Here is a 24,148-nt window from a genome sequence, read left to right as displayed (position 1 = left end):
GAGATGCCTCCAGACAAACAACTGACATCATGTGCAGAGTACAGGAATACAATGTGGAACACAGTAAAGCTGGTGAATTGGGAAAAGGGAACGGAAAACGTGAACCCACAGGAAAGGGAACGCTGGTTCTCAGGGTATTTATATGCAGTTTTCCTTCAGTACACCAAAGCTGAGATTTTAGGGAAGGCTGAAGCACTGAGGTAGCTGATGATGTAGAAAACAGTCTGTTGCCTCCTCACTCTGAACGCTCTGACATCAGCCAGAACATGTAAGAGGCTGCTCTGCAGAATGCCGAGAGCACTAAAAGGCAGGCGGAGCTCTATTACCCCACTCTCCCCTAATGGCTCTGTGCTGCCTGCCAGTAATGCACAGCACAGATGGTGTGTGGATGATATAGAGACAATACCTAATTTTTCACCAGCCTGCGACACCCTGCTAGATACACCTTTGTTGGATAAAAAATTACCTTTTGTAATTACTGAGATTCACAGTAATTTAGCTCCCACAGAGGTGTCTAACTGTAATATAAATATGCTTTACTATTGGCAACAAACTAACATGAGTCATATGTGGTCCAGTTTTCACCTGGAATCAACCCTAAGCAATGTGAGGCTTATATGACTATTTAATTATTCCGTCCTTTTGTGTGTCACTGCATGCCCCTCACAGATTTTGAAGCCTTTGCCAGTTTGACAAGTCCAGTGGGGTGGAGAATTGAGATACAAATCTCAAAGACACTACATTTTCTGAAATTTCATGAGACTTCAAGAAGCAGAAAAGACACCCCATTAAGTCTCTTGACTAATGTCACCACTAATTTCACAGTTTTACTTAAGCCTCTTAAGAATTTGGAAAGAGTAAAGACACATCTCTTGACTGGTGGCTCTGCACATGGATGTCAGCCGGGCATACAGGCAGGAGGAAAAAACTACAGGTGCCTTTGCCAAGAGGGAGAGATCCAGAGGACTCGGAGGAAATAAACAGGGAGAACAAACATCCCTCCCTAGGCAACCAGGCCTCATAAGCTGCGCTGCTTAAGCAACAGTGTATTCTCGTAGAAGAAAGACACCAACCTGCTTTTACAAGCCCATCTGCCTAAAGCTGAGTAGAACTTTATATATATATCTCAGTATTAACAGCAGACAAAGTTTTTATTTCCCAAGCGAACACATTCACCTTTATAACAACCTTCCCAAACCTGTCTGTATTTCTACCGCTATTCCTCGGTATTATTACCAATGATCTAAAGCAACATGAATGGGTTTTAAGTCTTTCCTGGCTGACTCCTTTCACACATAGTGTTACCTTTTAAGCTACCTGAGACCGCAGACTTTAACCCCATCCCTCAGCAGCCCCTCAGATAATGGAGTGCTGTTCTCCTCGGGATGCCTGTCAGCAGCGGCACCGCGTTCCTGCTCCTCCCGATCAGAGCGCAGGGCACTCACTGCAGCTTCTCTCGTTTTTTGGACTTCACTTAACCCTTTCCGCCTTATTTTAGACCCGCACCCCATGCAGGACATCAGATTAAGACCTCCTTGCTGTCAGGTACCACCAGCACTGCCGTTTCCCTGGAAGTCCCCATTTTACACCCTCTTTTCTATTTCGCACGCCGAGCATCTCTCCTCACTAGCGGGGTTATCCCACCCGGCACACTCGCTGCGGAGAGCGGCGCTGGGACCGTGCGGCACAGGGGGAACCCGCCCGGCCTGCAGCCGCTCCCGGCGCTGCCAGCCGGGCTCCACAGCCCCACCGCCGGGCTCTGCCACCTCCTCCCGACAGTGCGGCGGGATCCCGGCCGGCTCTCCCAGGAAAGCTGCCCAGCGACGCCCAGGTCGCTCCGTGCCTCCCCGAGTGGCAGAAGGCGGCTGCGCCCGCCATGCCCGCCCGCTCCCGGCACGGCACAGCCCGGCACGGCACGGCCCGGCCCGGCCCACCGCCTCCCTCGCCTCTCGGGGCGTCCCGGTGGGGAGGAGCCCAGGGAGCTCCGGGCGGGGCGGCGCGATCTCGCCGCTGGCGGGGACTGCCCGGAGCCGCCTCCGCTGTCCCCATCTCGCCCCGCTCCCCCGCGGCGGCGGCGGCAGGACCAGGTGAGGGCGGGCGGGGCGGTGCCCGGCTCCGCTGGGGGAGGGCCCGGGCGGCGGCGGCGGCTCCCGGTGGCGAAGGAGGGGCCGGGCGGGGGGAGCTCGGGCGGAGGGAGGCCGGGCTCAACTTGACAGGAGGGAGGGAGCGAGGGCAGGAGGCGCTGGTGGCTGCGCTGGCCGGGCGCGGTGAGTGAGGGGCGGCGGCGCGGGGAGGGCGGCGGGCGGCGGAGCGCAGCGGGCGCTCCCGGCGGATGGCGGGCGGCCGGAGCGGGGAGGCGGCGCTCGGCCGCGCCCGGCGGACGGGGGGAGAGGCGGGGACACCGGGCAGTCCCCGGCTCCGCTCCGGGGGCTCGCGGCTTCGGCGGCGTCTCTTCCCTGGCGGCGGCCCGGAGGAAAGTTTCGGGGATGCCGGTGAGGTGGGGGCTCCCCCTTCCTCTCCGCCGGCTCCTCGGAGCCCGGTCGCCAGCCGGCGGATGCCCGCCTTGACGCCGCCGTCGCTTAGCGCCCGATCGCAGACAAAGCCGCGTCCCCACCTGCAGCTCCGGCCCCCTCCCCGCCCGCGGCGGCCCCGGGGAGCGCGGGCCGGGCAGGCTGCCCTGCCGGGAGCGGGCGTGGGGAGCGGCACCGGCCCGCGGAGCGCCTGCGAACTTATTTTTAGATGTGCTTCCCATCACAATGCGTCTTAAAAATAGCGTGGTTCTTGTTTAAGGAGTGGGAAATAAACTGGTTCTGGAGGCCTCCTGGTGGGATTGGTTTTTTTCTTAAGCCTTTTATTTTTAAGAGAGAGAAAAAAAAATGTTTCAGTGGTATAGGCAACTGTGGGCCGGTTAATATCCACAGGTGCATGCAGGATGCTTTTACTACGGCTTCATTAAGGTCACCCCTGAAGCATGTGAACAGAGGTGCTCATGGCGTTGTCCTCTGCAGTGTGTCTCGGGTGTGAGACGCGAGGTCTGATGTACGCGCACACCTGATTCATACCATGCTTCCTGTAGGCTCACTCGAGCTTTTTTTGATCTGTCGTTTCCTTCGTTTTCTGTCCTGTCGCTCGTCTCCAAACGCCTGCAGCTTGTGGGTGATGCAGGCTGATGGAGTGATAACAGCCTGCGAGGATCAGAGCTGTTTATTACTTTGTAAATGAATCTTTTGCTTTTGTTTTAGCTACTGTATCTCAGCAGACTTTGGTGATGGAACTACCATAAAATAAATGGGTCTTATTGCACCAAATGTGTAATATTACATCATTTCTGTCAATGACCTCATCATGATTGCTTGCAAAACGTTTCTGATTTTTATTTTGAAGTTACTACAAATAATTGGAAAACTTGTGTAAAATGAAGCATATATGAAAATGGAAAAGTGCACCACCAATAGGGAAAGGAACTAAAGGGGTAAAAAACCACTGATTTGTAGAGTATTTTAAATTGCAAAGGACATCTGGATGTCACCTAGTTCTGTCTCCACACTCACAAGTCCAGTTGGGTAATGTTTCTCAGACTTTGTCCATGTGAGTTTTGAGTATTTCCAGGAATGGAGGTTGTGCAGTCTCTGTGATTATGGTGGTGCCAGTGGTTGACCATCTTTGTGGTCATTTTCTTAATCTATTGGCAATTTCCTGTGTTGCAATTTGTTTGTGTTTCTTTTTATTCTGCCACTGTGCACCTGACATCCATCCATGGGTAATCACCCATGTACATCTCATGTAGATCTGTAGTTTTAGACACTAGAAGAAGCCATGCTAGTGTTCTGAACCAAAAAACTGATTGTTTCATGACATCTTTTTAAGTATAATAGCTAGATTTTATTCTTATACATCGGAAATTTATTAATCCCAAACATTTGCTTACCATTTCTTATTTATTTGAATGTGGTTAATAGCAGATTAGCATATTAATTTGAAATGCATAAGCATGTGGTGAACACTATTTGTTGGTGCTTTCCTTAAATAAATGTCTCAAATAATTTACCCATCTCTGCCCCCTGGCCTTGTGTTCCTTAATCTGAAATTGAGATTGTTTGCTCCCAGTTTTTGCTAGAGTACTTTCACCATCAACAGTGTCATATATAATCTCTTAGAATGACAAAGAGTCTACTCATTTTAATAGCAGGAAAGCTTTTTGGCTTTAGTCTTGAAATAGATTTTCCTTGGGAAGGGATGTGCCATAATAAATACAGTACAACCTGTTATTACTGAGAAGTTGCCTTTGTACTGTATAGGTGTTGTTTAATGCTCTGGAGTTGATTGGTATTTATGATGCTGTTGATGTAGTAAATAATGTGGGCACCTGTGGGATTTTTTTTAGTGGGTTGTTTTTTTTTTGTTTGTTTGGTTTTGGTTTTTCAGGTTGTTTTGTTTTCGTTGTTGTTTGTTTGTTTGTTTGGTTTTGGTTTTTCAGGTTGTTTTGTTTTCGTTGTTGTTTTTTTGTTTGTTTGTTTGGTTTTTTTATTTGTTTGTTGGGGTTTTTTTGTCCAGCAGGAAAAAAAAACATCTATGCTGTACAGAAAAAAAATCTGCACGTTCTCCACCATGGTCAGGTTGTTTTGTTTTCGTTGTTGTTTGTTTGTTTGTTTGGTTTGTTTTTTGGGGTTTTTTTTGTCCAGCGGGAAAAAAAAAACATCTATGCTGTGCAGAAAAAAAATCTGCATGTTCTCCACCATGACATAAGGCTGTCAAAATTACTTGTTTCTTAATTTGCGTAAATTCTTGGATGTTGCTGATAATACCTCAAAAGCAGGGGAATATATTTGTAATGTGATTTATAGAATGTCACTTCTGGACATGTAGAATTTCAAAACATTAGTATGGTGCTGTTAATAGCAAATGCTTCTGAGTAAGTCATGCTTTCCATTAGAGCCATATCAAATAATTTATTAGAAGCCGTTTGAATGACTGACTGCACTGAATTTGATGATATTTAGAATAATTTGATAAATAATTTAACTTATGTGTCCAGATAGCAGCTGCCTTTTTATAATGCTAGGAACACCTGATGGGTCCATTCATTGACTTGTATTAATTGTAGTGAGCTTTCATTCGGGAAGAAATCAAATCTATGGGTCAGTTTTTTTGTGGTGCTATTTTATATTATTTTATTTAGTCATGTAATGACTGTGTGAGACTTAGATACACTTGACATTTATAAATCTCTTCTGCAGGCTTACTAAACTCTAGATTATGTATTCAAGATTTTAAATTTTATAATTTAAAATTTATTTTAGGTCTTTTAAAACGCAATATTCTATTTCAGATGTGGACTGCATAGTCTGTTTATGCTTTTCCCAGTCTATATTAATTGCCTGCTAATTATGGTAAAATAAATAAATAAATAAATGACATATTACATTTCCACAAAATCAAACCTTTTCAGGGGTATAAAGGCTGTATTTTATTTGACAGTATTTGAGGGTGATTTGCATAGTTGGAAAAACAGTTTATCTTGAACTGTTAAGATCAAAGTCTTGGAAGAGGTGATCATCAGGATAGCAGTGATTAATATAATAAATTTCAGTTTGAATTTGGTCAACAACATAAAACTGGGAATGCACTTGTCAGACTCACAAATGGTTTGCTTATTGTAGTGGGTACAAAAAGACTGTCAGTGGCTTTAACTTTATTGTTATAGGACAGAATTTCATAATGCAGCTCATACGCTTTCAGTTTTGTGGCCTGGAGGACTGAATGTTGGAACGGCTGTGCTAAATTAAACCTGGGGTCTGTGACAATGACTAATAAAACATGCTTCAGAGGAATTGTGAGAACAAATGGGAAGTAATTTTCATCCCCTGCTCAAGGTGAATATGATGCTTTGTAGTTTGGAATTGGCTTAAAATCTGAATAATATTTAATAGCCTCTTCAGATGTTATTATGCATAATTATGATAATTTTTGACATACTTGTTGCTGATATAAGTAACCATTCTAGATCTGTGGCTAATTTGGGGGGCAAGTATTTTATGCTGGTGTTTTATTTGCTTGCTTGTTGCCAGACTGTTTCTAGACTCAGGCCAAATTAATTTAATGTTTTCCACCAGATTGAGTGATTTGGGATAATGTGACATTTGGGGAAAAGAGGTTCTTCTGCCCACAAAGTTTTTAGTTTGAACTGCAGTGGTGACAATACTCATCTGGGTATGAAACCTGCCCAGTTGCAGATTGCTTTTCTGTTTGTGTTAGAGCAAGGTCTGGAACAGAAACTGTTTCTCAGAGAATCCCATTATCTCCTGTTTGTAGGAAGGTCTGGGGTGTGTATCTTTCCTTCCACAACTTCTCTTGTGGAATTGACCACAATTGTAGAGACCATGCCTGTACTTGCTAATTAGGTCTTTTATTTTGGACTTGGAAAACTTGGGAAGTTTGTGTTCCAACAGCTGTCCTAGTGAGTTTTCAGGTATTTTAAATATAAACAACATCTACAAAAAAGCCTGAAATTACACTGATACATACTAACTTGAGTCTCCTGAGCTCTGGGCTAGACTTAAAACTCAGGATAAAAAAGCATTGTTAGAGTACAGTCTGTTCCTGAATATTGCTTCATTCCAGTATCATATCATCTTGAATGAGGGATGCTTATCATCTGTCATTTATTCTGAGCAATTGCTTCTGAATACTGTTAGATACTTGGCGTTTATGTCTTCTGGTAAGAATAGGTTATGTGCTGTATATGTTTATGAACTTGCCATTGTATAGTGGAATGGCACCAGTAAGTATTACTCAGTGAATACCTGTGTAAGTATAAAGTTCATTTTGTTACTGATTAGGAATTTTTTATGACTTTTTTGAACTTTATAGATTTCACATGAAGCCTCCATAGAGGGTTTTGAAATGGTGAAATTCTGCAGTTCATACCACAAGCTCCTTATCATCTGTCATTTATTCTGAGCAATTGCTTCTGAATACTGTTAGATACTTGGCGTTTATGTCTTCTGGTAAGAATAGGTTATGTGCTGTATATGTTTATGAACTTGCCATTGTATAGTGGAATGGCACCAGTAAGTATTACTCAGTGAATACCTGTGATTCTAAGTATAAAGTTCATTTTGTTACTGATTAGGAATTTTTTATGACTTTTTTGAACTTTATAGATTTCACATGAAGCTCCATAGAGGGTTTGAAATGGTGAAATTCTGCCATTCATGCCACAAAATGCTGACAGGCTCCATACTATGTTTGAGGACTTACGTGTTTGAACTTTGATTGAAATTGTAGATAATGCTGCTCCAAATCAGCTTCTGTGTGTGATGGGTGTCTTCACATTTGTCTTTTCCATAAAGAAATCCATTATTTGCATATATACACCCAAGTGGCCCTGAAAGGAGTGCTGTTGCTCCTGCCTGAGAGTTACCTTTCCTAGGCTAGGAGTCAGTAGGCTGCTGTGTCAATCCCATGAAAACTCCAGCAGTTTAAGTGATTGGTCACTAATATTTGTACTTATGTACAATCCAAACTCATTTTTCACAAAATGCTTTGTGTTTGCAACACAACCACACATTCTGTTCTCGGCAGTGATGGCATCACTGCTGCAAGTACGAGACTGCTATAGATGGCAGTGTCAGGCTGGGGAAACGATGGGAGAATTTCTGGTGACTACAGGCACAGGAGGTGAGAACTAAATTTAAAGCCTGGATTTCTGTCCCTAGTAATTGAAGATTATTTCCCAAAATAGCACTGATAAAAATCATAGCTTTCACTGACTTTTTGTTGTATTATCCATGTCAACCAAGAAGTGATCTTAAATACTTTAGGCAAATGTCTAAAAGGAGGGTTAAAAACATAGTAGGTGTTTAGTGTCATACTTAAGACTTACTTCTTGGAAATTTGTTCTTCAGAAAAAAAGATTCTTATAAACCTCTTAACATATTTTTAAATGAGCTGGAACAAGATGTGATATTACAAATAGTATTACTAAGGACTATTAAATATTAGGCCATGCTTCATGCTTCACTTAACTGGAGTGCTTTGAAAGGAGTTTCAATACAAGTGTCAGTCGTCATCATAAATGAGTGATTTTTAGGATGTGGATTTATTTTATTCTTTGCATCATAATAAGTGGTATGTCTTGGAGCAGAAATTGCAAGACCTTCATACCAAGCCATAACAGAGCATACAAATTTGGCATGGGATTCCAGACTGGAGCATCTCACTGGAGTAAGACTGGAACTTCTTGGGCCACTCCACTTTTAAGAGAGTGGAAGATATTCAGCAGTGCTATAGGATATTGCTGTCTTCTAAGTTAAATAATAGGAGTATTGTTATTTAGATAGAAATTAGTTTTCAATGATAGGCTCTTTGCACAACAGATCCCTGAAAAAGAATCTTTGTCTCACCTTGTGGAAGGCTTTATTTGGAAACACAACACCTCTATTCATTCACTACAGGACTTTCACTGTGATCATTTTATGTGTACCTGAAAAGCTGTATAAAAACAATGCAGTGACATTTGGATTTGGTTTTTTTAACTTGATTAAATCAGCTACTACATCCTTAATATTTTGTTTCAGATGTCTTTACTAAAAATATGATTCCATGCAAAAGCACAAATATCTTGAGTAGATGATAGTGTTCTTCAGAAAAAGTACTGCATACTTGTGTACTTGGCATAAGGAAAATACAAACTGGTGCTTTCAGAAAGCAAGCTAAATTTCTCCTGTGGTAGAAACAGGCTTACTTGTCTAGACTGACAAGTTTAGTGTAGCTGGGCAGGAGCATGACTTTAACCTCTGTATGTGTGATGAAATACCTCAAATGATGCTGTGGTTAGTGTTGGCACTGAGGGTGAAATGACAGACAACAAGTAACATAATTATTTGTAATTGTACCATAGCTGCCTAGGCTATTCCTAAGTCAGTGATTCCATACACTGCTGTTTAAAAGGGAATTTTAACAGACTTCACAGAATTCATCAGTCTCACTTTTTTTTTTTCTTTTTCCCCACAGCATGATGAGATTTGAAATGAGTTAGAAGGAAAGCTGTATGCTTAGCATATGTTCAGAAATTTATTAATGGATCTGGTTGATCTATAGATGTACTGTCAACTTGGTTATAACTGAATGAACATTTTCAGTATCTAAAAATTCTTCATCTTACATACAACTTTTTAATGTATATATTGCTTGTTGTAGCAATAGACAACATTTTCAGTATCTAAAAATTCTTCATCTTATATACATTAAAAAGTTGTATGTTGTATGTATTGCTTGTTGTAGCAATAGACGTTCTGAGAAAGGGAATGTTTTGGCTATTAATAGTTTCATTAGACAACCTTTACTTGGAAATTGAAAATTAAAATAACATTATTCACATCTTTCATATTATATTTGCCTATTTCTTTTGTCTCCTGATTAATCGTGATCACCATTAAGAGCAAGTATGCCCTCCTGTGAAGTCTGGAGTTAGTAAGGCTCATTTTCTTGTGAATTTGTATTTTATGGTTCCTCTGATGGTTATGATCAGTGTTTTTATTATGTTGAAGGCATGGTAAGGTTTCTCTCCTTGTGAGCTCTGCTAATGTGTAATATGATGTGAATCCATACTCCAGCTTTCATCTCATTCAGGGCATCTATTGGAGCTGCTTGTGAGAAGCTGGTTCTTCTCTTGGCCATCTGTTTCTGTAAATGTGTAGCAATTTAACCACCTTGGAGGTTGCTATCCTGTCAAAAATCAGAAATATCTGTCAAGTGGTTCAAAATTGGGAGGGGAAGAGAGAGATGTTCGCAGACCTCGTGATTGCATAAGCTTCTTAGCTTTAGAAAAGCAGACCTGAAATCTGTATTTTAATTATTCTGCAGCACTTGGGATTCTGATGCTCTCCTTAAAGAGATATGCCCCCAAAAAGAAAATTATTTGTGTATGAAAAGTTTAAAACATGTGCTGAAACCAGATAATATTTCTTATAATGCTTAGTGTCAGTAGGACACTTCTAAAAATATGACTTATTTTTAATAACTGTCAGACCTACATTTTTTCCCCCTTGTAAATTCTAAGATCTCATGGGTATTTTGTAAGTAGTAATACCTGCAATTCATTCAGGCAAGACATTTTGATGAGTGTTTATTTTGTTTAATATCCTTTACTTTATATCCTTCAGCTTAATATCCTGAATGTCTGGAAGAGTTTGTGCAAGGAGTGCAGAGTCACATGTAGGATTGGATCACCTGTAAAGAAGAGTAGCTTTAACATATACTGTAAATACAAAGCTCCTACTAGAAATACTTGTGAAGTAACATATTACAATGCAATGTTTGTCTCAGTTTTTTTAATGATGTGTTATTTCAGTTCTGGTCTGTTGTAGTGTCATTTAGCAGTATTGTTCTGGAAGTCATATTACAGAAGTCATCTTGAAATTAATCCATACCATGCAAATAGAAAGTTGTCCCATAACAAATTAAAGTCAATATCCTGCTTCTTTAATTGCAGAAAGGAGAATAGAAGACTGTTTTGAGTCAATAATGATCAATCACATTTAAACCTTGCAGGACTCTGAAGTGTGCTATTGGTATTGACATGCTGTACATTCTCAGGAGTTGTCTTACTGTAAAAATAGGAGGTGAGAAGTAAGATTCCGAAGAGGGACATAAAATAAAAGCAAAGATTGCAAAAATAAATATAATTTTTAATTTAAGGAAACTTAACAGATTGACGGGAAGGCATTGGAGGGGTGAGATTGAATAGAGATGGAATGAATAAAGAGCATAATAGAGAATCAAGGGGAAGAAATTAGTATTTATGGGGGAAAAATGAGGGCCAGTAAAGCCTTTTGAAAATCATTGTGTCCCAGTGTCCCAGTAAAGGTAGAGCATATACTTCTGAATATACTAATTTGAATACATTCTTCAAAAGGATCTGCATTATTCTTAGATTCATGTCAAGCTGACTTTTTGAATAGCTTCTTAGATTTCTTTGCACGATTTAGGTGTGATGATTAGTTAGCAGTGACTAATTTGCTAGCTGTAAATCATCTAGGCCTGAATATTCACTTCTCAAAGTTTGTCTCATAAAATGATAAAGTAAAATACTTTGCAAGTTTTGATAAGCAGTGTCAGAACCACGTGAGAATTCTGTATTCTCTGTTTAGGAGCAATACTGGAAGGCTTACACAACGAGGCCTTTCTGTCACCACATAGGCTTAATAATGCTGCAGTGGTGTTTTTTCCCCAGTCTAAGCATGGCAAGTAAAAAAACTATGGCCATTTACAGTAGTCTCATTAGGCAGGTGCACTTCAGAACAAAAGTGAGTATTTTATTTTGCTCTTACAGTTCCTAAAATGCTTACTAATGTCATCTTGGAAGGTAAAAATGCACAATTTGTTTTCATGCTTTGTACACATAGTGTGTCTTGTTGGAAAAACGCTGCTATCATGCTATCATACAAGGATGAGAGAACAGCTGCCTGTGTATTTAGCCCTGAGTGTTGTCTTGGGTCAGACTGAATGTTTCTGAAAGGTGGAGAGAAAGTCAGTTACCATCAAGGAAGCAGTGATCCAACTGGAGCAGCTTCTGAGGTGTAACAAGAGGAGGGAGGGAGCAGATCAGAAGGTGCAGTGCTGCTGGAGTGTGATCCAGCTGGAGCAGCTTCTGAGGTGTAACAAGAGGAGGAAGGAGGGAGCAGATCAGAAGGCGCAGTGCTGCTGGAGTTTGGGAGGTGGAGAAGAAGGGGTCTGCCCCCAGCAGAAGAGTCAGACCTCAGCAGCTGTGTCTGTACTGCTGTGTCTGTGGGTCTGGACCTGGACACGTTGCTCAGCTGAGCTCAGCCTGGAGCAGTTTGTTGTACAGGGCATGAATCCTGATCCAAGGACTAGCTGAGTAGTGAACAGTGTAAAGAGTTGGTTTGGTGCTCAGGATGCCTTTTCTTCTCTGGTAGAAGATTTTTAGGGCACTAAAGGTGTATCTAGGTTTATGGAAACACCAAATTCTTAGTGATGCTATTTAGAAGAAGTTGTTCTAAACTATTTATGAGTCCTTGGAGGAAACTATGTGGGTATTCTTCTCATGAGGAAGTGGCTGAAGATTGTTGAGCAAGAAATAAGGTCTAGAGGAAGGCATATTTCCCACAGGGGCATAGCTATAAGTTAGATTTGATTCTGAGCTTTTTTTTTTAATAGTGTCAACTGGCAACAAACCAGCTTGAATTCTTCTTGTGCCCAGTTGCATTGCTTAAGGTTCCTGTTTTTGTATTTTAATTACATACAACTTCAGAGCCCAAAAGCTATGGTCTCAGGGGTTCTTTTCTTCTTACTTTCTCTCTCTTTTAGGGGGGATGGGGAAGCAAAACTGTTTTCATCTGAATTCTGCACTGGGTTTCAGCTGCAAATGCTAATGCAATTTACACAAATAAGAGGCCAAAAGGAACAGTCAAGAACATATTCTTCTCTCTGACAGATTGCAGAGTGCACAAAGTTCTTTGTAAATACAGGTATTTAATATGATGACATGATTAACTTTTGTCAGCTTTCCACTGAATTTTTTAGTGAATTTGCAATTTAAATTTATAAGCATATTTAAAGAGTGAGAGTGGGATTTTTAATACATTTATTATAAAAAATGGAAAAGACTAAAATTTACTTAGTTCATGCAGTCCAAGTTGTCAGTAGAGAGAAACAGTGTGGAAAGTTAATGTTGCTGTATCTGACTATTTTTCATTGTCTTTAGAGTGATTTCCATGCTATCCTTTTCCTGTCATAACTTTCTTCTGCCTTGTAAGTATTGCTGTGGAGTTTTTCTTCTGTTAATAATTCTGGTCTAGTAATTCACATGCTAATACCTATCTTTGAGGTATGTAGTAACAGGATCTACAGTCCCACTATTCACAAATGAGTCTCCATTCTTTAAACAATCTGATTATGTTCCCCATCCCTTGGGAGGCTCCACAGTGCTGCCTCTGGGACTCTAGAACAATTTGTGACTGATGAAAGTCTGATGGTCCTCAGGCCAATGAATCCACCTGAGACGGAGCCCTGTTCGAATGATGTCTGAAGCATTCTGTAGTGTTGTTATTCTTCTTCTCATTTCTCCCATTATTGAAAAGTGAGGGAAAGGAGATGGCCAAGCTGGTTGCCCGTTGTTTTGACAGATTTGCATAAATCGCATGGATAGTTTGTTGTTTCTTTTCCCCTTGGGAGATGGGGAAGAATAGCTATACCCTTAATATGCCATGTAAGTCATATATGAGCATTGCTGTGGCAGGTAGTTCTTTGTATGCAGTTTATGTTGTTATTACAGGAGTAGTTAGAGTAGGTTAAAACTGTAAATTAGCATTTTTTTCTCATAATAAACATTGAGTTTGAAAAATAGTGCAAAAGGCAATAGTTAAACTGCTACCTATTGATTGAGTACTGTAATACTGTTCTGGGTGAAAAGCTAATATTGATACGCTTGAGGATGGCAGGTTACTTTGCTTAGCAGAAATTGCAGAAGATTCTGAATAAGTTTGTGTTATGTGAAATTCATTGTTGACATATATTAGGTTCTATTTTGTTGACAAAGGAAATAAAATGAAATAAATACACATCATTGGGACATGAGAGTAAATATCCCTCTGTGTTGATGGCTTGATAAATAAGGCATGCCCTGCAATTATTTTTTTCCTGACTCAACCAGTTATGAGCAAAGACATGGAGATCTCTTTTATGTGAAGCCATTTGCTGTCAAGAAAGAGTAGAAGTTGAAGTTATGGATTGTCAGCAATGATAAATAGGCTTTGGAAAACCTTCCATATAAAGCAAGATTGAGAAGATTGTCACTTTTAAACTTTTCCCTTTGGAAATATATGCAGAATACTAGCCTTCATGAGGAAAAGGAATTGTGTGTTCTCTCTATCCTCTGATGAAAGGCTAAAGTCTGTGCAATAAACTAAAAAAATGTCAAGTATGCAAGAACTTCTTTTTTAGATGCTGTGTCATTAGTTTATGTAATTAACTGACAAAAATACCTGAGCAGCGAGAAGATTCTATTGTTTCTAGAACAGAAGATTACATGCTTAAATGCAATATATGCATCTAAGTATTCTTGAAGTCCTTTCTTCTGTGAATCCTTGCACTTCAAAATACAAGCAAACTAGTTGGAGCAACTAAAGAGACACTTTCCCAATCCAGAACTGTCCGCTGACGAATTTCTTGCACCTTCTGTCAAACCATCTGCCACAGGCTAATGAACAGACAGTGTGCTGGATTAGATGTAGCACTTGTATGAGCTATTTTGATAGCTCCTGTGTTCCTTTCAGTGGGAACTCTGTGATTAAGGAAGCTTAGAGTTAAATTTTTGAGGGCAGGGATGGGCAAAGTATTCTTTCTTTGAGCTTCTGCACTGCAGGATTCCATTGACAGAGAGGAGTGACAGACCAACATTACCTTTTTTGAAGCACGTTTCAATGTTTTCTGCTAAGCCTTCATTTAGCAAAAAAACATCTCAATAACCTGTGTCACATGCCCGTGGGCAGTAATGACTGAATTGAAAGGAGTGCAGAGTTGTGCCCATTTTGGGCTGGTGAGTCTTCATAATTCCAGGCACTAAACATCACTCTGTAGTACAAAGCAGATACCAGAACTGGAGTTACAGCCTAGCTAGAACAAATACCAGCTTCATTTCAGACCTCTGTCTCTGAGGATTCACCACCATTACCTCTTAAGAGCTTCTTCCTGCTGTATCTTTTGGAAAGACCTCCTGCATGAGCTGACGCTGGAAGGCAGTGCAACAACCACAAATTTGCAGCTAGAACACAAAGAATAAATTGATTTCTATTACCTCACTAACTGCAGGATCCTACAGCAATACCCAGGCAGAGGCACACAAGTGGAGAGGCAGGCACTGTTAAGTTTTGGTCCAATGCTAGAGAAACACTGGCCTTCAGTTCACACAAGTTTATCAAGGGCTATTCCAGCTGCAAGGTCATTTGAGCTATTTGCAGTCCTCCTCACCAGTCTTTCACTTTTTAACACATTCCTCCCAGCACACACAAGTATTTTTTCTAGTAGCAGACACAGATCTTGTGTTTGAAGCTCTCTCTATACAGACTAGCAGAGAAAGTATTCATTTATTTGTTTAATTCCAGCATATGGCCTTTTGAAGTATTCTTATATATGCTTCATAGATGTATTTATATGGGATCCAGTTTTACTTTAAGTCAATCATTCTTGCATTTGTCAGGTTTAAAAAAAAAGTTAATGGTGCTCTTTGGTCACTCTTTAGTGACTCCTACAATTACTGTTGAAACTGCTCGTAAACATCAAAGATCCAGTACCAACAACAGCAGGTGGAAGTGACTGGCATTACCGTCAAAGCTGTCAGCACTGCGGGTGGGTTCCCAGCCTCTAGACCTGCTCAGGATCAAAGCAGAAGCACGTCACTGAACACAGGTGGGCTGCTCTGAGGACAAAGGAGCAGTGAACCAAAGGATGCTCTTCCTACAGTGTGGTAGCTGCAGGAAGAACATCCTTTTTGCCTGCTAAACCAGTCTTACAAGCAGCTGAACTGAATCTATGTTGACCTGTCAAGAGTTCTTGCTGGAAGCTTTTACCATACTACATTTGCTCTCCATACAATAATATTTGGCTCATCATTACTGCCATTTTGCACGTAGATCAACGATGCAATTTTTTTCTTTTGTTTGATTGGAGGTTTTTTTATAAAATATTGAAGAATGAGCGTGTCCAGGTGTTCCTCAGCATCACAGGAGCTTCTTTGCTAGCAGAAATTCTGATGGCTTAAAATTTTTGCTGAATCAGCTGTGACTTAATGATGTCACTGCAAGAAGATCCACAAAGTGAAAAACCATTATGGTCATATTGGAACAGTCTGTGCATTCTGTCTGCATATGTTGTGCTAATAACCAATCATTGGAACTAATTGATTTTTTTGCCCAATCTAATATACAGCCCTTATCTTTGATATATTTCATGAACTCTCCTTATACACTAAGTTGTATGTAGATAGTGCACAAACAAACCAAAAAATGCTGTGGGTATGACTAGTAGATCAACATATTTCAGTCTGTGCTTTCTGTCCTACCATAACTTGGGTGACTTCATGCTTTCAGTGTCCCTACTTTCAATAAACTGACCAGCTTAGCTTACATAACTATCAAAGAGGGCAAGAGTCATTGCAGTTCATTTGTCATTCCTCATCTCCCCCAGCTGTGCATAAATCCATGGAAGTTAAAAGTAGATCTGGGGACTTTCTGTAGTTAATGTTACTGGGTTATGATCTCCATTTCATACCTGAAAAGGCTCTCACTTCTCTGTGTAAATACTTATTTTTATTCTTTTATATGTAGGGATATCAATTAAACTCAGAAGCTAAAGTTGCTAGTCATAGGCATTCTGGTGACCAACTAGGGTATGATATTGTGTAATGCAATTCTGTAGTGAGTCTCCTTAAATTTTACACAAGATAGAGCTAAATGAGCTAAGACAGATCTGCTAGAATTCCTTTCTTTTTCTCTATCCTGTTTATTTACCAGTTTAAATGCTTTAAAACCATCATTGTTGTTTCCTGAAGCATATTCAAATATCTTCAGTATTTGAGGAGTGGGGAACAAATTTCAGGGTCTGTCTCTTAGTTTTGTTTGTCCCAAGCAAGGCTATGAAAGGGTAACTAATTTCACCCATGTGAGATTTGTGTCCTCCCAGCTAACACCTGCAGCATCTCAAGCAGCACTGGATGCTTGTGTGTGTGTGTGTGAAACTAAATCAAGGCCTTAGTTCCATATAAGAGACATAAAACGGTTTCAGTATCCCAGAGCTACAATAGCCTAATAATTGCTGACATGTGTCCTCTGAAGTGTCTTGAGGAAAAATACTAAGGCCAGAAATTTTATGGCATTTGATGCTCTTCAGGAGGCAAGGAGCATCATTTAATGAACTTTTAAGATGTCAGTGCTGTACTATAACTCTTTTAAATTCATCTGTATCCTCACTGCTGCTGGAAGGCTCAATCCCACTCAACATCACTGAGTGCATTAGGCTTTAATAGCAATTTGGGTTGGGTCCAGTTATCATGACAAGTAATCTTTCAAATAAAAATCATCTTAAAATTTGGCGTGTAGTCATATCTATCTTTGAATAGATAGTGTTGCTATTTTTAATTAAGTTGGAACTATTTTATTTTTATTTAATTTCCACTTAAACCTATCAGTCATAACCGGAATGTACTGTACCCATTAACTGTCTGGCCTTTTATTTTCTAAAAGATCTGAAAAGTCAATTAAGTTTTAATTAGTGTGTATAGTGCAGATTGTGGTGGGTGTGTTGTTAATCTTTTTTTTTTTTTAAAGATTGAAAATAAATCCACTCTAGCTTGCCTTATATAACCTCACACTTCTGAATATCAGCTGTGGAATATTGCCTTACAATTTAAATTTAAAAATCCCCATACTAAGTCTCCATCATCAGGCTACATATGATTCAGAAAGTCCTGTGGATTTCACTGCTGGTCAGATGGAAAACTGTGGTAAATTGGAAAATAACACTTTCCACCATAGTGTTGTTTAATATTCATCATAGAAGTTTTACTATTTAAACAAAGAGATTATTGAGACTTAGTTGGTGGTCAGAGTGAAAGATAACAAACAGCATTTTTTACATAACAATGTTAAAATAGCCAAGTTTGTTCAAGGCAAGATTTTCAAATAGCAGTTTAGTTTATTTGCTGTTTCTTGAAATAAACATTTTCTTCTCTAAAGAAGTATTTTCAATATTTTTGTAATATTTTTTTTCATCCTAAGCATAACAATAAGGTCTCATTTTAGGATGCTGATAGCTTTCAGTACTTCAAGTAAAAATTATTCAATATTATCGGTTCCTGTAGCTTGGCTTTTATTATAAAATCCAGCTTATTTGCATGAATTGTAACTTTACCATTATAATTTAACTAGGAAGTACAATTTGTATAGGTAGGGTTGTACATTTCTCCTTCTGGATAGAACAGTTAAACAATTTGAAGTTCAATTTCTGAAACCTTATTGTCTTAGGTTTGTGTGCCCTGTTTGCTGAGTGAGCTTGACTCTCTGTGAGACTCTAAAAGCCTGGTAGTCAAATTGTGTTGTGATCTGAGAGTACTGTGCTTCGTTACTGGGGTTATAATCTATGGTTGTAGATAGTGCAAATTACATGGTGAGAAATGGCTCCTAATGTCCTTTGGTGCACCTGCTATCCAATGTATGAATGAGGAGATTGAGTCAAGAGCCCAAGTTTTGCCTTGTGTGTGGTCAGGGTCTTCCAGTTCCTTGGCAAGCTCTGAGGAGATCACTGAAATTAGAGACTTAGTGTTTGTGCAAGAGTAAGGAAGCTGAAGCAAGAGAAGTTTGCAGTGTGTATAAGCTGAGCAGAACTGTAAGTGTAATCCTAGGACCCTCTGTTGCTGGTGGAGCAGCTTCTGCTCTCTAAAAGATGTGCAATGCAGTGGTTTATATTCAAATAGCATATAGCAATATGGTTAACTGTGTTGGGGATGTGTGCATAACTGGCTGGCTCAAAATATGGAGGTGTGGTGACCTTGTCACTGATGCATAGGAAAAAGTATTTTAAAAATCCTAACTACATGCATTGTTCAGTGGTAGTTTGAGTCTTGCCCCCACAGCCAACTTTCCCAGTTTATATACTTGTCATGATGTTCTGTGGTATGGAATATCTCTTTAGCCAGGTTGAGTCAGCTGTCCCAGTCATGCTCTGTCCCAGCTTTTTGTGCACCTGCTCACTGGCAAAGTATGGGAAACTGAAAAGTCCTTGACTTAGGGTGAGCACTACTTAGCAACAACCAAAACATCACAGCATTATCAACATTATTCTCATACTGAATTCAAAGTACACTGTACCAGCTGCTAAGAAGATAATTAACTCCATCTCAGCTGAAACCAAGGAGAGGCTGCCAGCACTTGAAAGTAAGAGTGTAGTCCCACACTTCCCAAACAAGAAGAGTGGAGTAGCCTTGACATTATCCAGAGTCAGACAGTGAACAGCCCCATTTGCCAGACAGTCTTGTGGTCGTGAAGCAACTTCCTTTTAAGTGTGGTGAAGATAAGGAATGTGTAAGGGAAATATCACACAGTTCATAACTTTAACCAAGAACAATACAGGAACAATATTATGGACTTACTGGGAAGGGACATGAACTCCCTGTGTATATCACAGTTTCTGTGCTGTTAATACTGTAGTTAGATTTTTGCATATTAGAGACATTAAGATTTTTATATATTATGTGAAAGCCTTAGAAATTGCTGCCAGGATGATAATGAGATGCTCAAAAGCATAACTTTAATCATTATTTCCTAGAGACCCCAGCAGAGGTATCACAAGTTGAACACCTTTGTGAAAAAGCAAGAGTTGGGAAACAAGAAATGTTGGCTGTTCTGCTTTCCAAGGTGATGGGAGAAACCTTGCAGCACTAAAGTATTAAGGATGTCTCTTCTGGATTAATGAGCTACATAAACAATTTTAACAGTCTGGAGGGGAAAGGAAGCATGATTGTGTGATGGAGCAGCTAAAAGATGGCAAGAATTAACAGTATCAAGAGCGTTGGAGAAACACAGGGGAAATGGGTGAAGGAAAAGCTAATTAGACAAAAAGAAGAGAGAGATTAGAAAGAAGAAAATCACTGAAAGGGACAAAATATTAGGCCCAAATGAGCTAGAAGAAGATGCATTTTTGTGTGTATATATATGTTTAATAATGCTGGAAAACATAAAGAAATGGAAAGAAAACATTGAAATTGTATCATACCAAGAAGACTGTCAGATATAATATATTTAAATTAAGGTACTCATTGAAAACAAGTGAAATAGTTCTAAAACTGAAGAGTGACTTTAAAATTTACAGGTTTTGGAAGGCCAACCATTTCCCAGTTTGTGAAAAGACCACAGAAGAGGCATTCCATCCAGACATTAAAATCCATTCTGAATTTTGCTAGTGGTAGTTCAAACCTACATTTTTATATTTAGCACTAAGAGGGGAATTGGTTGGTTCTTAGAAAGCTATCATCTCAATATTGGAAAAAGTGAAAATTTCTTGATATCTTGGAAGCTGTGTAGGGTTCATGGTAATACGAGACACATGTCTATATTCATGGTGTAATAAGTAGAATATTGAGTAATCCAGCAGCTCGGTCTAATATTAGTTTACAGATTCACTGATTAAGGCTGGGAAGGGAAGAACAGTGTTGCCATGGTGAAGTCTATATGATAAAGCACAAGCAGAACAAGCTAGTGAATAATTGATACACGTCTAAGATTAGAAACGATCATTTGCAGCTTGTGCTTTGATGTTCATGCATGCTCTTTACTTTGAAAAAGCTCAGAGAAACACATTAGCACAGACTGTGACAGATTTTTGCATGAACTTCTAGGTAAAGCACCAGTGGCTTATGTGTGGAAGAGCACATGAATATACAGTTACTGCTGTGCTAAGATTGAAAATTTGGGCATAAGCCAAAAAGTTCCAAAATGGAAGGCTGTTAGCGTGGGATATATTTGGCCAGCCTACATGTATTACTATATTTCTTTAACACAGAACACAAATAAATCAGAATTTTTATCATAAAATTCAGTAAGATAAGTTAGATCTTTCTGCCTATGTCCTTATCTCCTTCTGGGTTTAGTCATATAATTTTTTAATCTTTAGTTCAATAGTAATTTAGTAAGATAGCCTAGGCTGTCTTGAATTAAGGAACAGTAGTTACAAGTCCTGATAAAGCTTATAAACAAACCTTTTCAAAACAGATAAAAATTTGACTGCTCTTGCAAAGGTATCTGAATAAAGTAATGGAAAGCATTTTTGTGGGATAAAGCTGTAGATCTGCTAGAGCAAAGAACTGCAGGCATCATGCCTTTATAGACAGTTTTGCTTAATGAATGTGTGATTTAGTTTTATAAATGTATGATGGAAATCAGTAAGCATACACAATAGTTCTAAATACAGCCTGTCTGCCCTGTAGCAAATTTTACTTCTCAAAAATTCCTTTTTAGAAATCTCAGTAGCAAGCGCTATTTTTCCTTATTATATAGCCTCTTAAAATAAATAAAATACATGGAAGTTGGCTTGTGTAGAACAATCCTGAGGCTGAGGGTTTTGTTTTCTCTTTTTGCAAACTGAATGAAATTTCTTAGGGGGAAAAAAGAATGACCACTATGGATTAAGCTCTTTATAAATACTGCATGATTCATTTTTATTATTTTTTTCACTTTTTTGATGCCTCAAGTTTGCAGGGTGTTTTATAGTACTCATTAAAGGAAACATCTGCATGTTCGCTAGTGTAAGTTATAAATTGATTTAATCTCTGGTTAAGTTGTAAGAAGGTTGTGACCACATACAAAAACTAGTTCAGTAGTTACTGTGAAATAGTGGTGGCAATTGTCAAAGGATAGAATTGAGAGATATTCTAAAGAATTATGGCAAATGTCAGTATCAGGTTCGATTTTAGTGCATTTACTGCCTAGAATAAGTAATGAGTAGCGTAGAGTATGTAACAAAACGTTTGGATTTGTATTACATGATGAGGCATTTGATTTCTGTCATTAACTTACGAAGCTGCACAGGCTTCCTGTGCTTTTTTCTGTTGAAAAATAGACAAACTTACACTAATGATTACAAAGGAATCAAAACATAAAAGCTAAAAGGAAAGGGAGAGGGTTTGAATTTTTTTTAAATGTATGCATAGAGGATCATTGAGGTACATGATACATATAAAAGTGATCAGCATTTTTTTTTGTCAGCTTGTTTGTACTATGCCTAAATATTTTTATTTTCCTCAGACAAATGTATTTAAAGATTGGGGTTTCAGACCAGAGTTTTGTTGCCTGTCCAAGAACTGAATCAAGTAATTTGGTGTTTTATATATGGAATGTTTTATGCAGACCAACCATGCTCTGTGTAGAAGAAACTATCCCAAACTTGTATGCTGTTTGTACTTCTGTGCATACTTGCCTGCACAATGCTTTAAAAATGGGTTTATACAGAAAAGGAAAGAGGCTTTGTATCTGAAACAGCACTCCCTGCAGATCTAATAATAATACTTTGTGAGGTCCTCTTAAAAAAGATTTTGGTGTAGAATGGTTGTGTTTCTCTCTGCATTCTTCAGTCAGTGTTATATTTGATATTTGAAAACATCCTTACTAATTGCAAGAAAAAGATAGGATTTTCCAGTACATTGAAGGTCTCAGATAAACATGTCATTGGGGAATGTGAACTTGATAAATACACCTTTGAGAACAGACTGGTGAAGGTTATTTTTTGTGAGAAGGGAGTTGTAGCTCAGCAATTAAAATGGAAGTGAAAATGATACAGATCAAAAGCTAATAACTGTAATTATCCTCTAAAATAAAATGCACTTATCTTTTAGCACGGCCCAGTCATTAATGGGAGACTCTTCAGTGAATGGCAGCTGTTGTCTGGTCCTGTTCATCCCTTTGGAATGAAAGTCTGAGGGCTGCGAAGGTTCCCGTCCGGATGTTGCAGCCAGCAGTTCCTCGTGTGCTGCGAGGTCATGGTGTTGGCAGCAGAGGTGTGACCAGTCCCACACTGTCCTGTGAGGCACTGCTAAATGCTGGGCTTTGAGGGTTTTGAGGTCTACTGATCAGTTAAAATTACGTTTCAAAAATTACTTTTCAAAATTACATACAATGGAGAAAAACTGTGTAATTCCATAAATGCCACAGACACAGTTATTTTCCTTAATTAGCTCTTCAGAAGTTTCAAAGTGACATCTTGAAAAAAGTGGCAGCATTGAAGTCTGTATGTTTTTGTGCGCACACCTCCAACAAGGCAAAGTGGATATCATCTTTTTAACAGATGAGTGAAGGGTTAGGCCAGTATTTCTGCTACCTGGTACTTGCTGTTTTTCTATTAGATATCTCCATAGAATTTTTTCCTATGCCTTATTTCCCATACAGGTTGCTAAGCATCAATAAATGAATTCTGTATATGTTACTGTCTGTGATTTGCATACAGAGGAACATTATCACAGAAGTTGCATGCATTTGTTTCCATTATTTCTTTATAAGTGGTGGCTTGGTTAGATTTGAGTTATTTTACAGAAAAGCAGGTCTGCAAATCACAGATATTCTCAAGTTTCTCTCTCAAAACGTGGAACTGTATCATGTCGTTCTCCCAGCTTTTTAATGAGAGAGTGGTAGACATTTATCAGAGGCTTCACTGTCAGAGACAAATAGGTCTGGATCTTCTGAGCATGGTGGAAAAGAGCAGCACATTAAGAACTCACTATTAATAATTTTGAGAAAAGGTTGTTTAGTCAAGATACATGTTCATCTGGTTTTGTTGGTGTAAGTTTCAAATCAGGTATCACCTGCTTTATTCTGAAGCATGATTAATACTGGTTTATTGTACAACGAAAAAAGCAATACTGCTTGCAAATATAAAGGCATCCTTACAGATACACTCTCAATTGTGTAATTTTTCTAAATTAAGTAATTTTTAAAAGAATTTTACAACGGAATGTCTCTTTTTAATTTATCTATTGTTTTGGAAATCTTTATGATTCTGATTCTTGATTTCATTTTTGAGATTGCCATTGGCATGACATCTAGAAAGTGCACTCACTAAAAGTATTACTTAGACCATTCATATTATCAAGTCTAGGCACCTGGAGTTTGGTGTTGTATTTATTTTTTTGTCTTTTTTTTTGGCTTTAAGTATTTTCATAAGTAAGTGGGCTGTAAACTGATTGTTATTACAACTTAAACTGACTTACATGCTATTTTTGTTAATATTTCTTCTTAACTATTCACTCTGAAGTAGTGTACTTTAAGTGTAAAGACAGGATACATCAATTCTAAGTCAAGGGGAGGCCTTGTTTGATTGTTATTTATATTTATTATTCAATTTCTCCTCTTCTATATCTAAAATGCTAAAGAGTTATTGAGATGGAAAAAGAAGGTAATGCTGTACTAAAGAATTTGCCTATTAGTTAGACAAAAGGAAATTTAAACCAAAGAGATCACTAATTTTATGACATGAAGTGAAAGTACTGGCTCAAGTGGGTGTTTTGTTTCTTTTCTTAAACTACTTAGCTGCTGACAAAATGTTTGCAGATCGTGAAAGGGTCTCTGTAAAATAGGTTCCTGTACTA

General features: G+C 39.1%; 2 protein-coding genes across 5 annotated transcripts in view; one reads left to right on the top strand and one right to left on the bottom strand.

Moving 5' to 3' along the window:
- Window positions 1-1,635: 1,635 nt before the first annotated feature.
- The window catches only part of LOC120506732 (translation initiation factor IF-2-like), a 31,563-nt gene continuing 9,050 nt past the window's right edge, over window positions 1,636-24,148 (bottom strand). The window contains exons 2-3 of the mRNA XM_039718693.1: window positions 3,063-3,185; window positions 1,636-2,721 (exon numbers count right to left, since the gene is read on the bottom strand). Of these exons, the coding sequence (XP_039574627.1) occupies window positions 1,636-2,721; window positions 3,063-3,185 (1,209 nt within the window). The remainder of the gene's footprint in view (window positions 2,722-3,062; window positions 3,186-24,148) is intronic.
- Window positions 1,977-24,148, top strand: part of FRY (FRY microtubule binding protein) — a 227,915-nt gene continuing 205,743 nt past the window's right edge. For 2 of the 4 annotated variants that reach the window (XM_039718372.1, XM_039718370.1), the window contains exon 1: window positions 1,977-2,087. The gene's annotated coding sequence lies outside the window, so the exon portion shown is untranslated. Of the gene's footprint in view, window positions 2,088-2,206; window positions 2,268-24,148 lie in introns of those variants that run through there. The other 2 variants (XM_039718373.1, XM_039718371.1) reach the window with 2 other exon arrangements.

The sequence above is a fragment of the Passer montanus genome, unplaced genomic scaffold (assembly GCF_014805655.1).
Source record: "Passer montanus isolate IOZ18808 unplaced genomic scaffold, ASM1480565v1 scaffold4, whole genome shotgun sequence".
NCBI lineage: Eukaryota > Metazoa > Chordata > Aves > Passeriformes > Passeridae > Passer > Passer montanus.
This window is presented reverse-complemented; position numbering and strand designations above follow the sequence as displayed.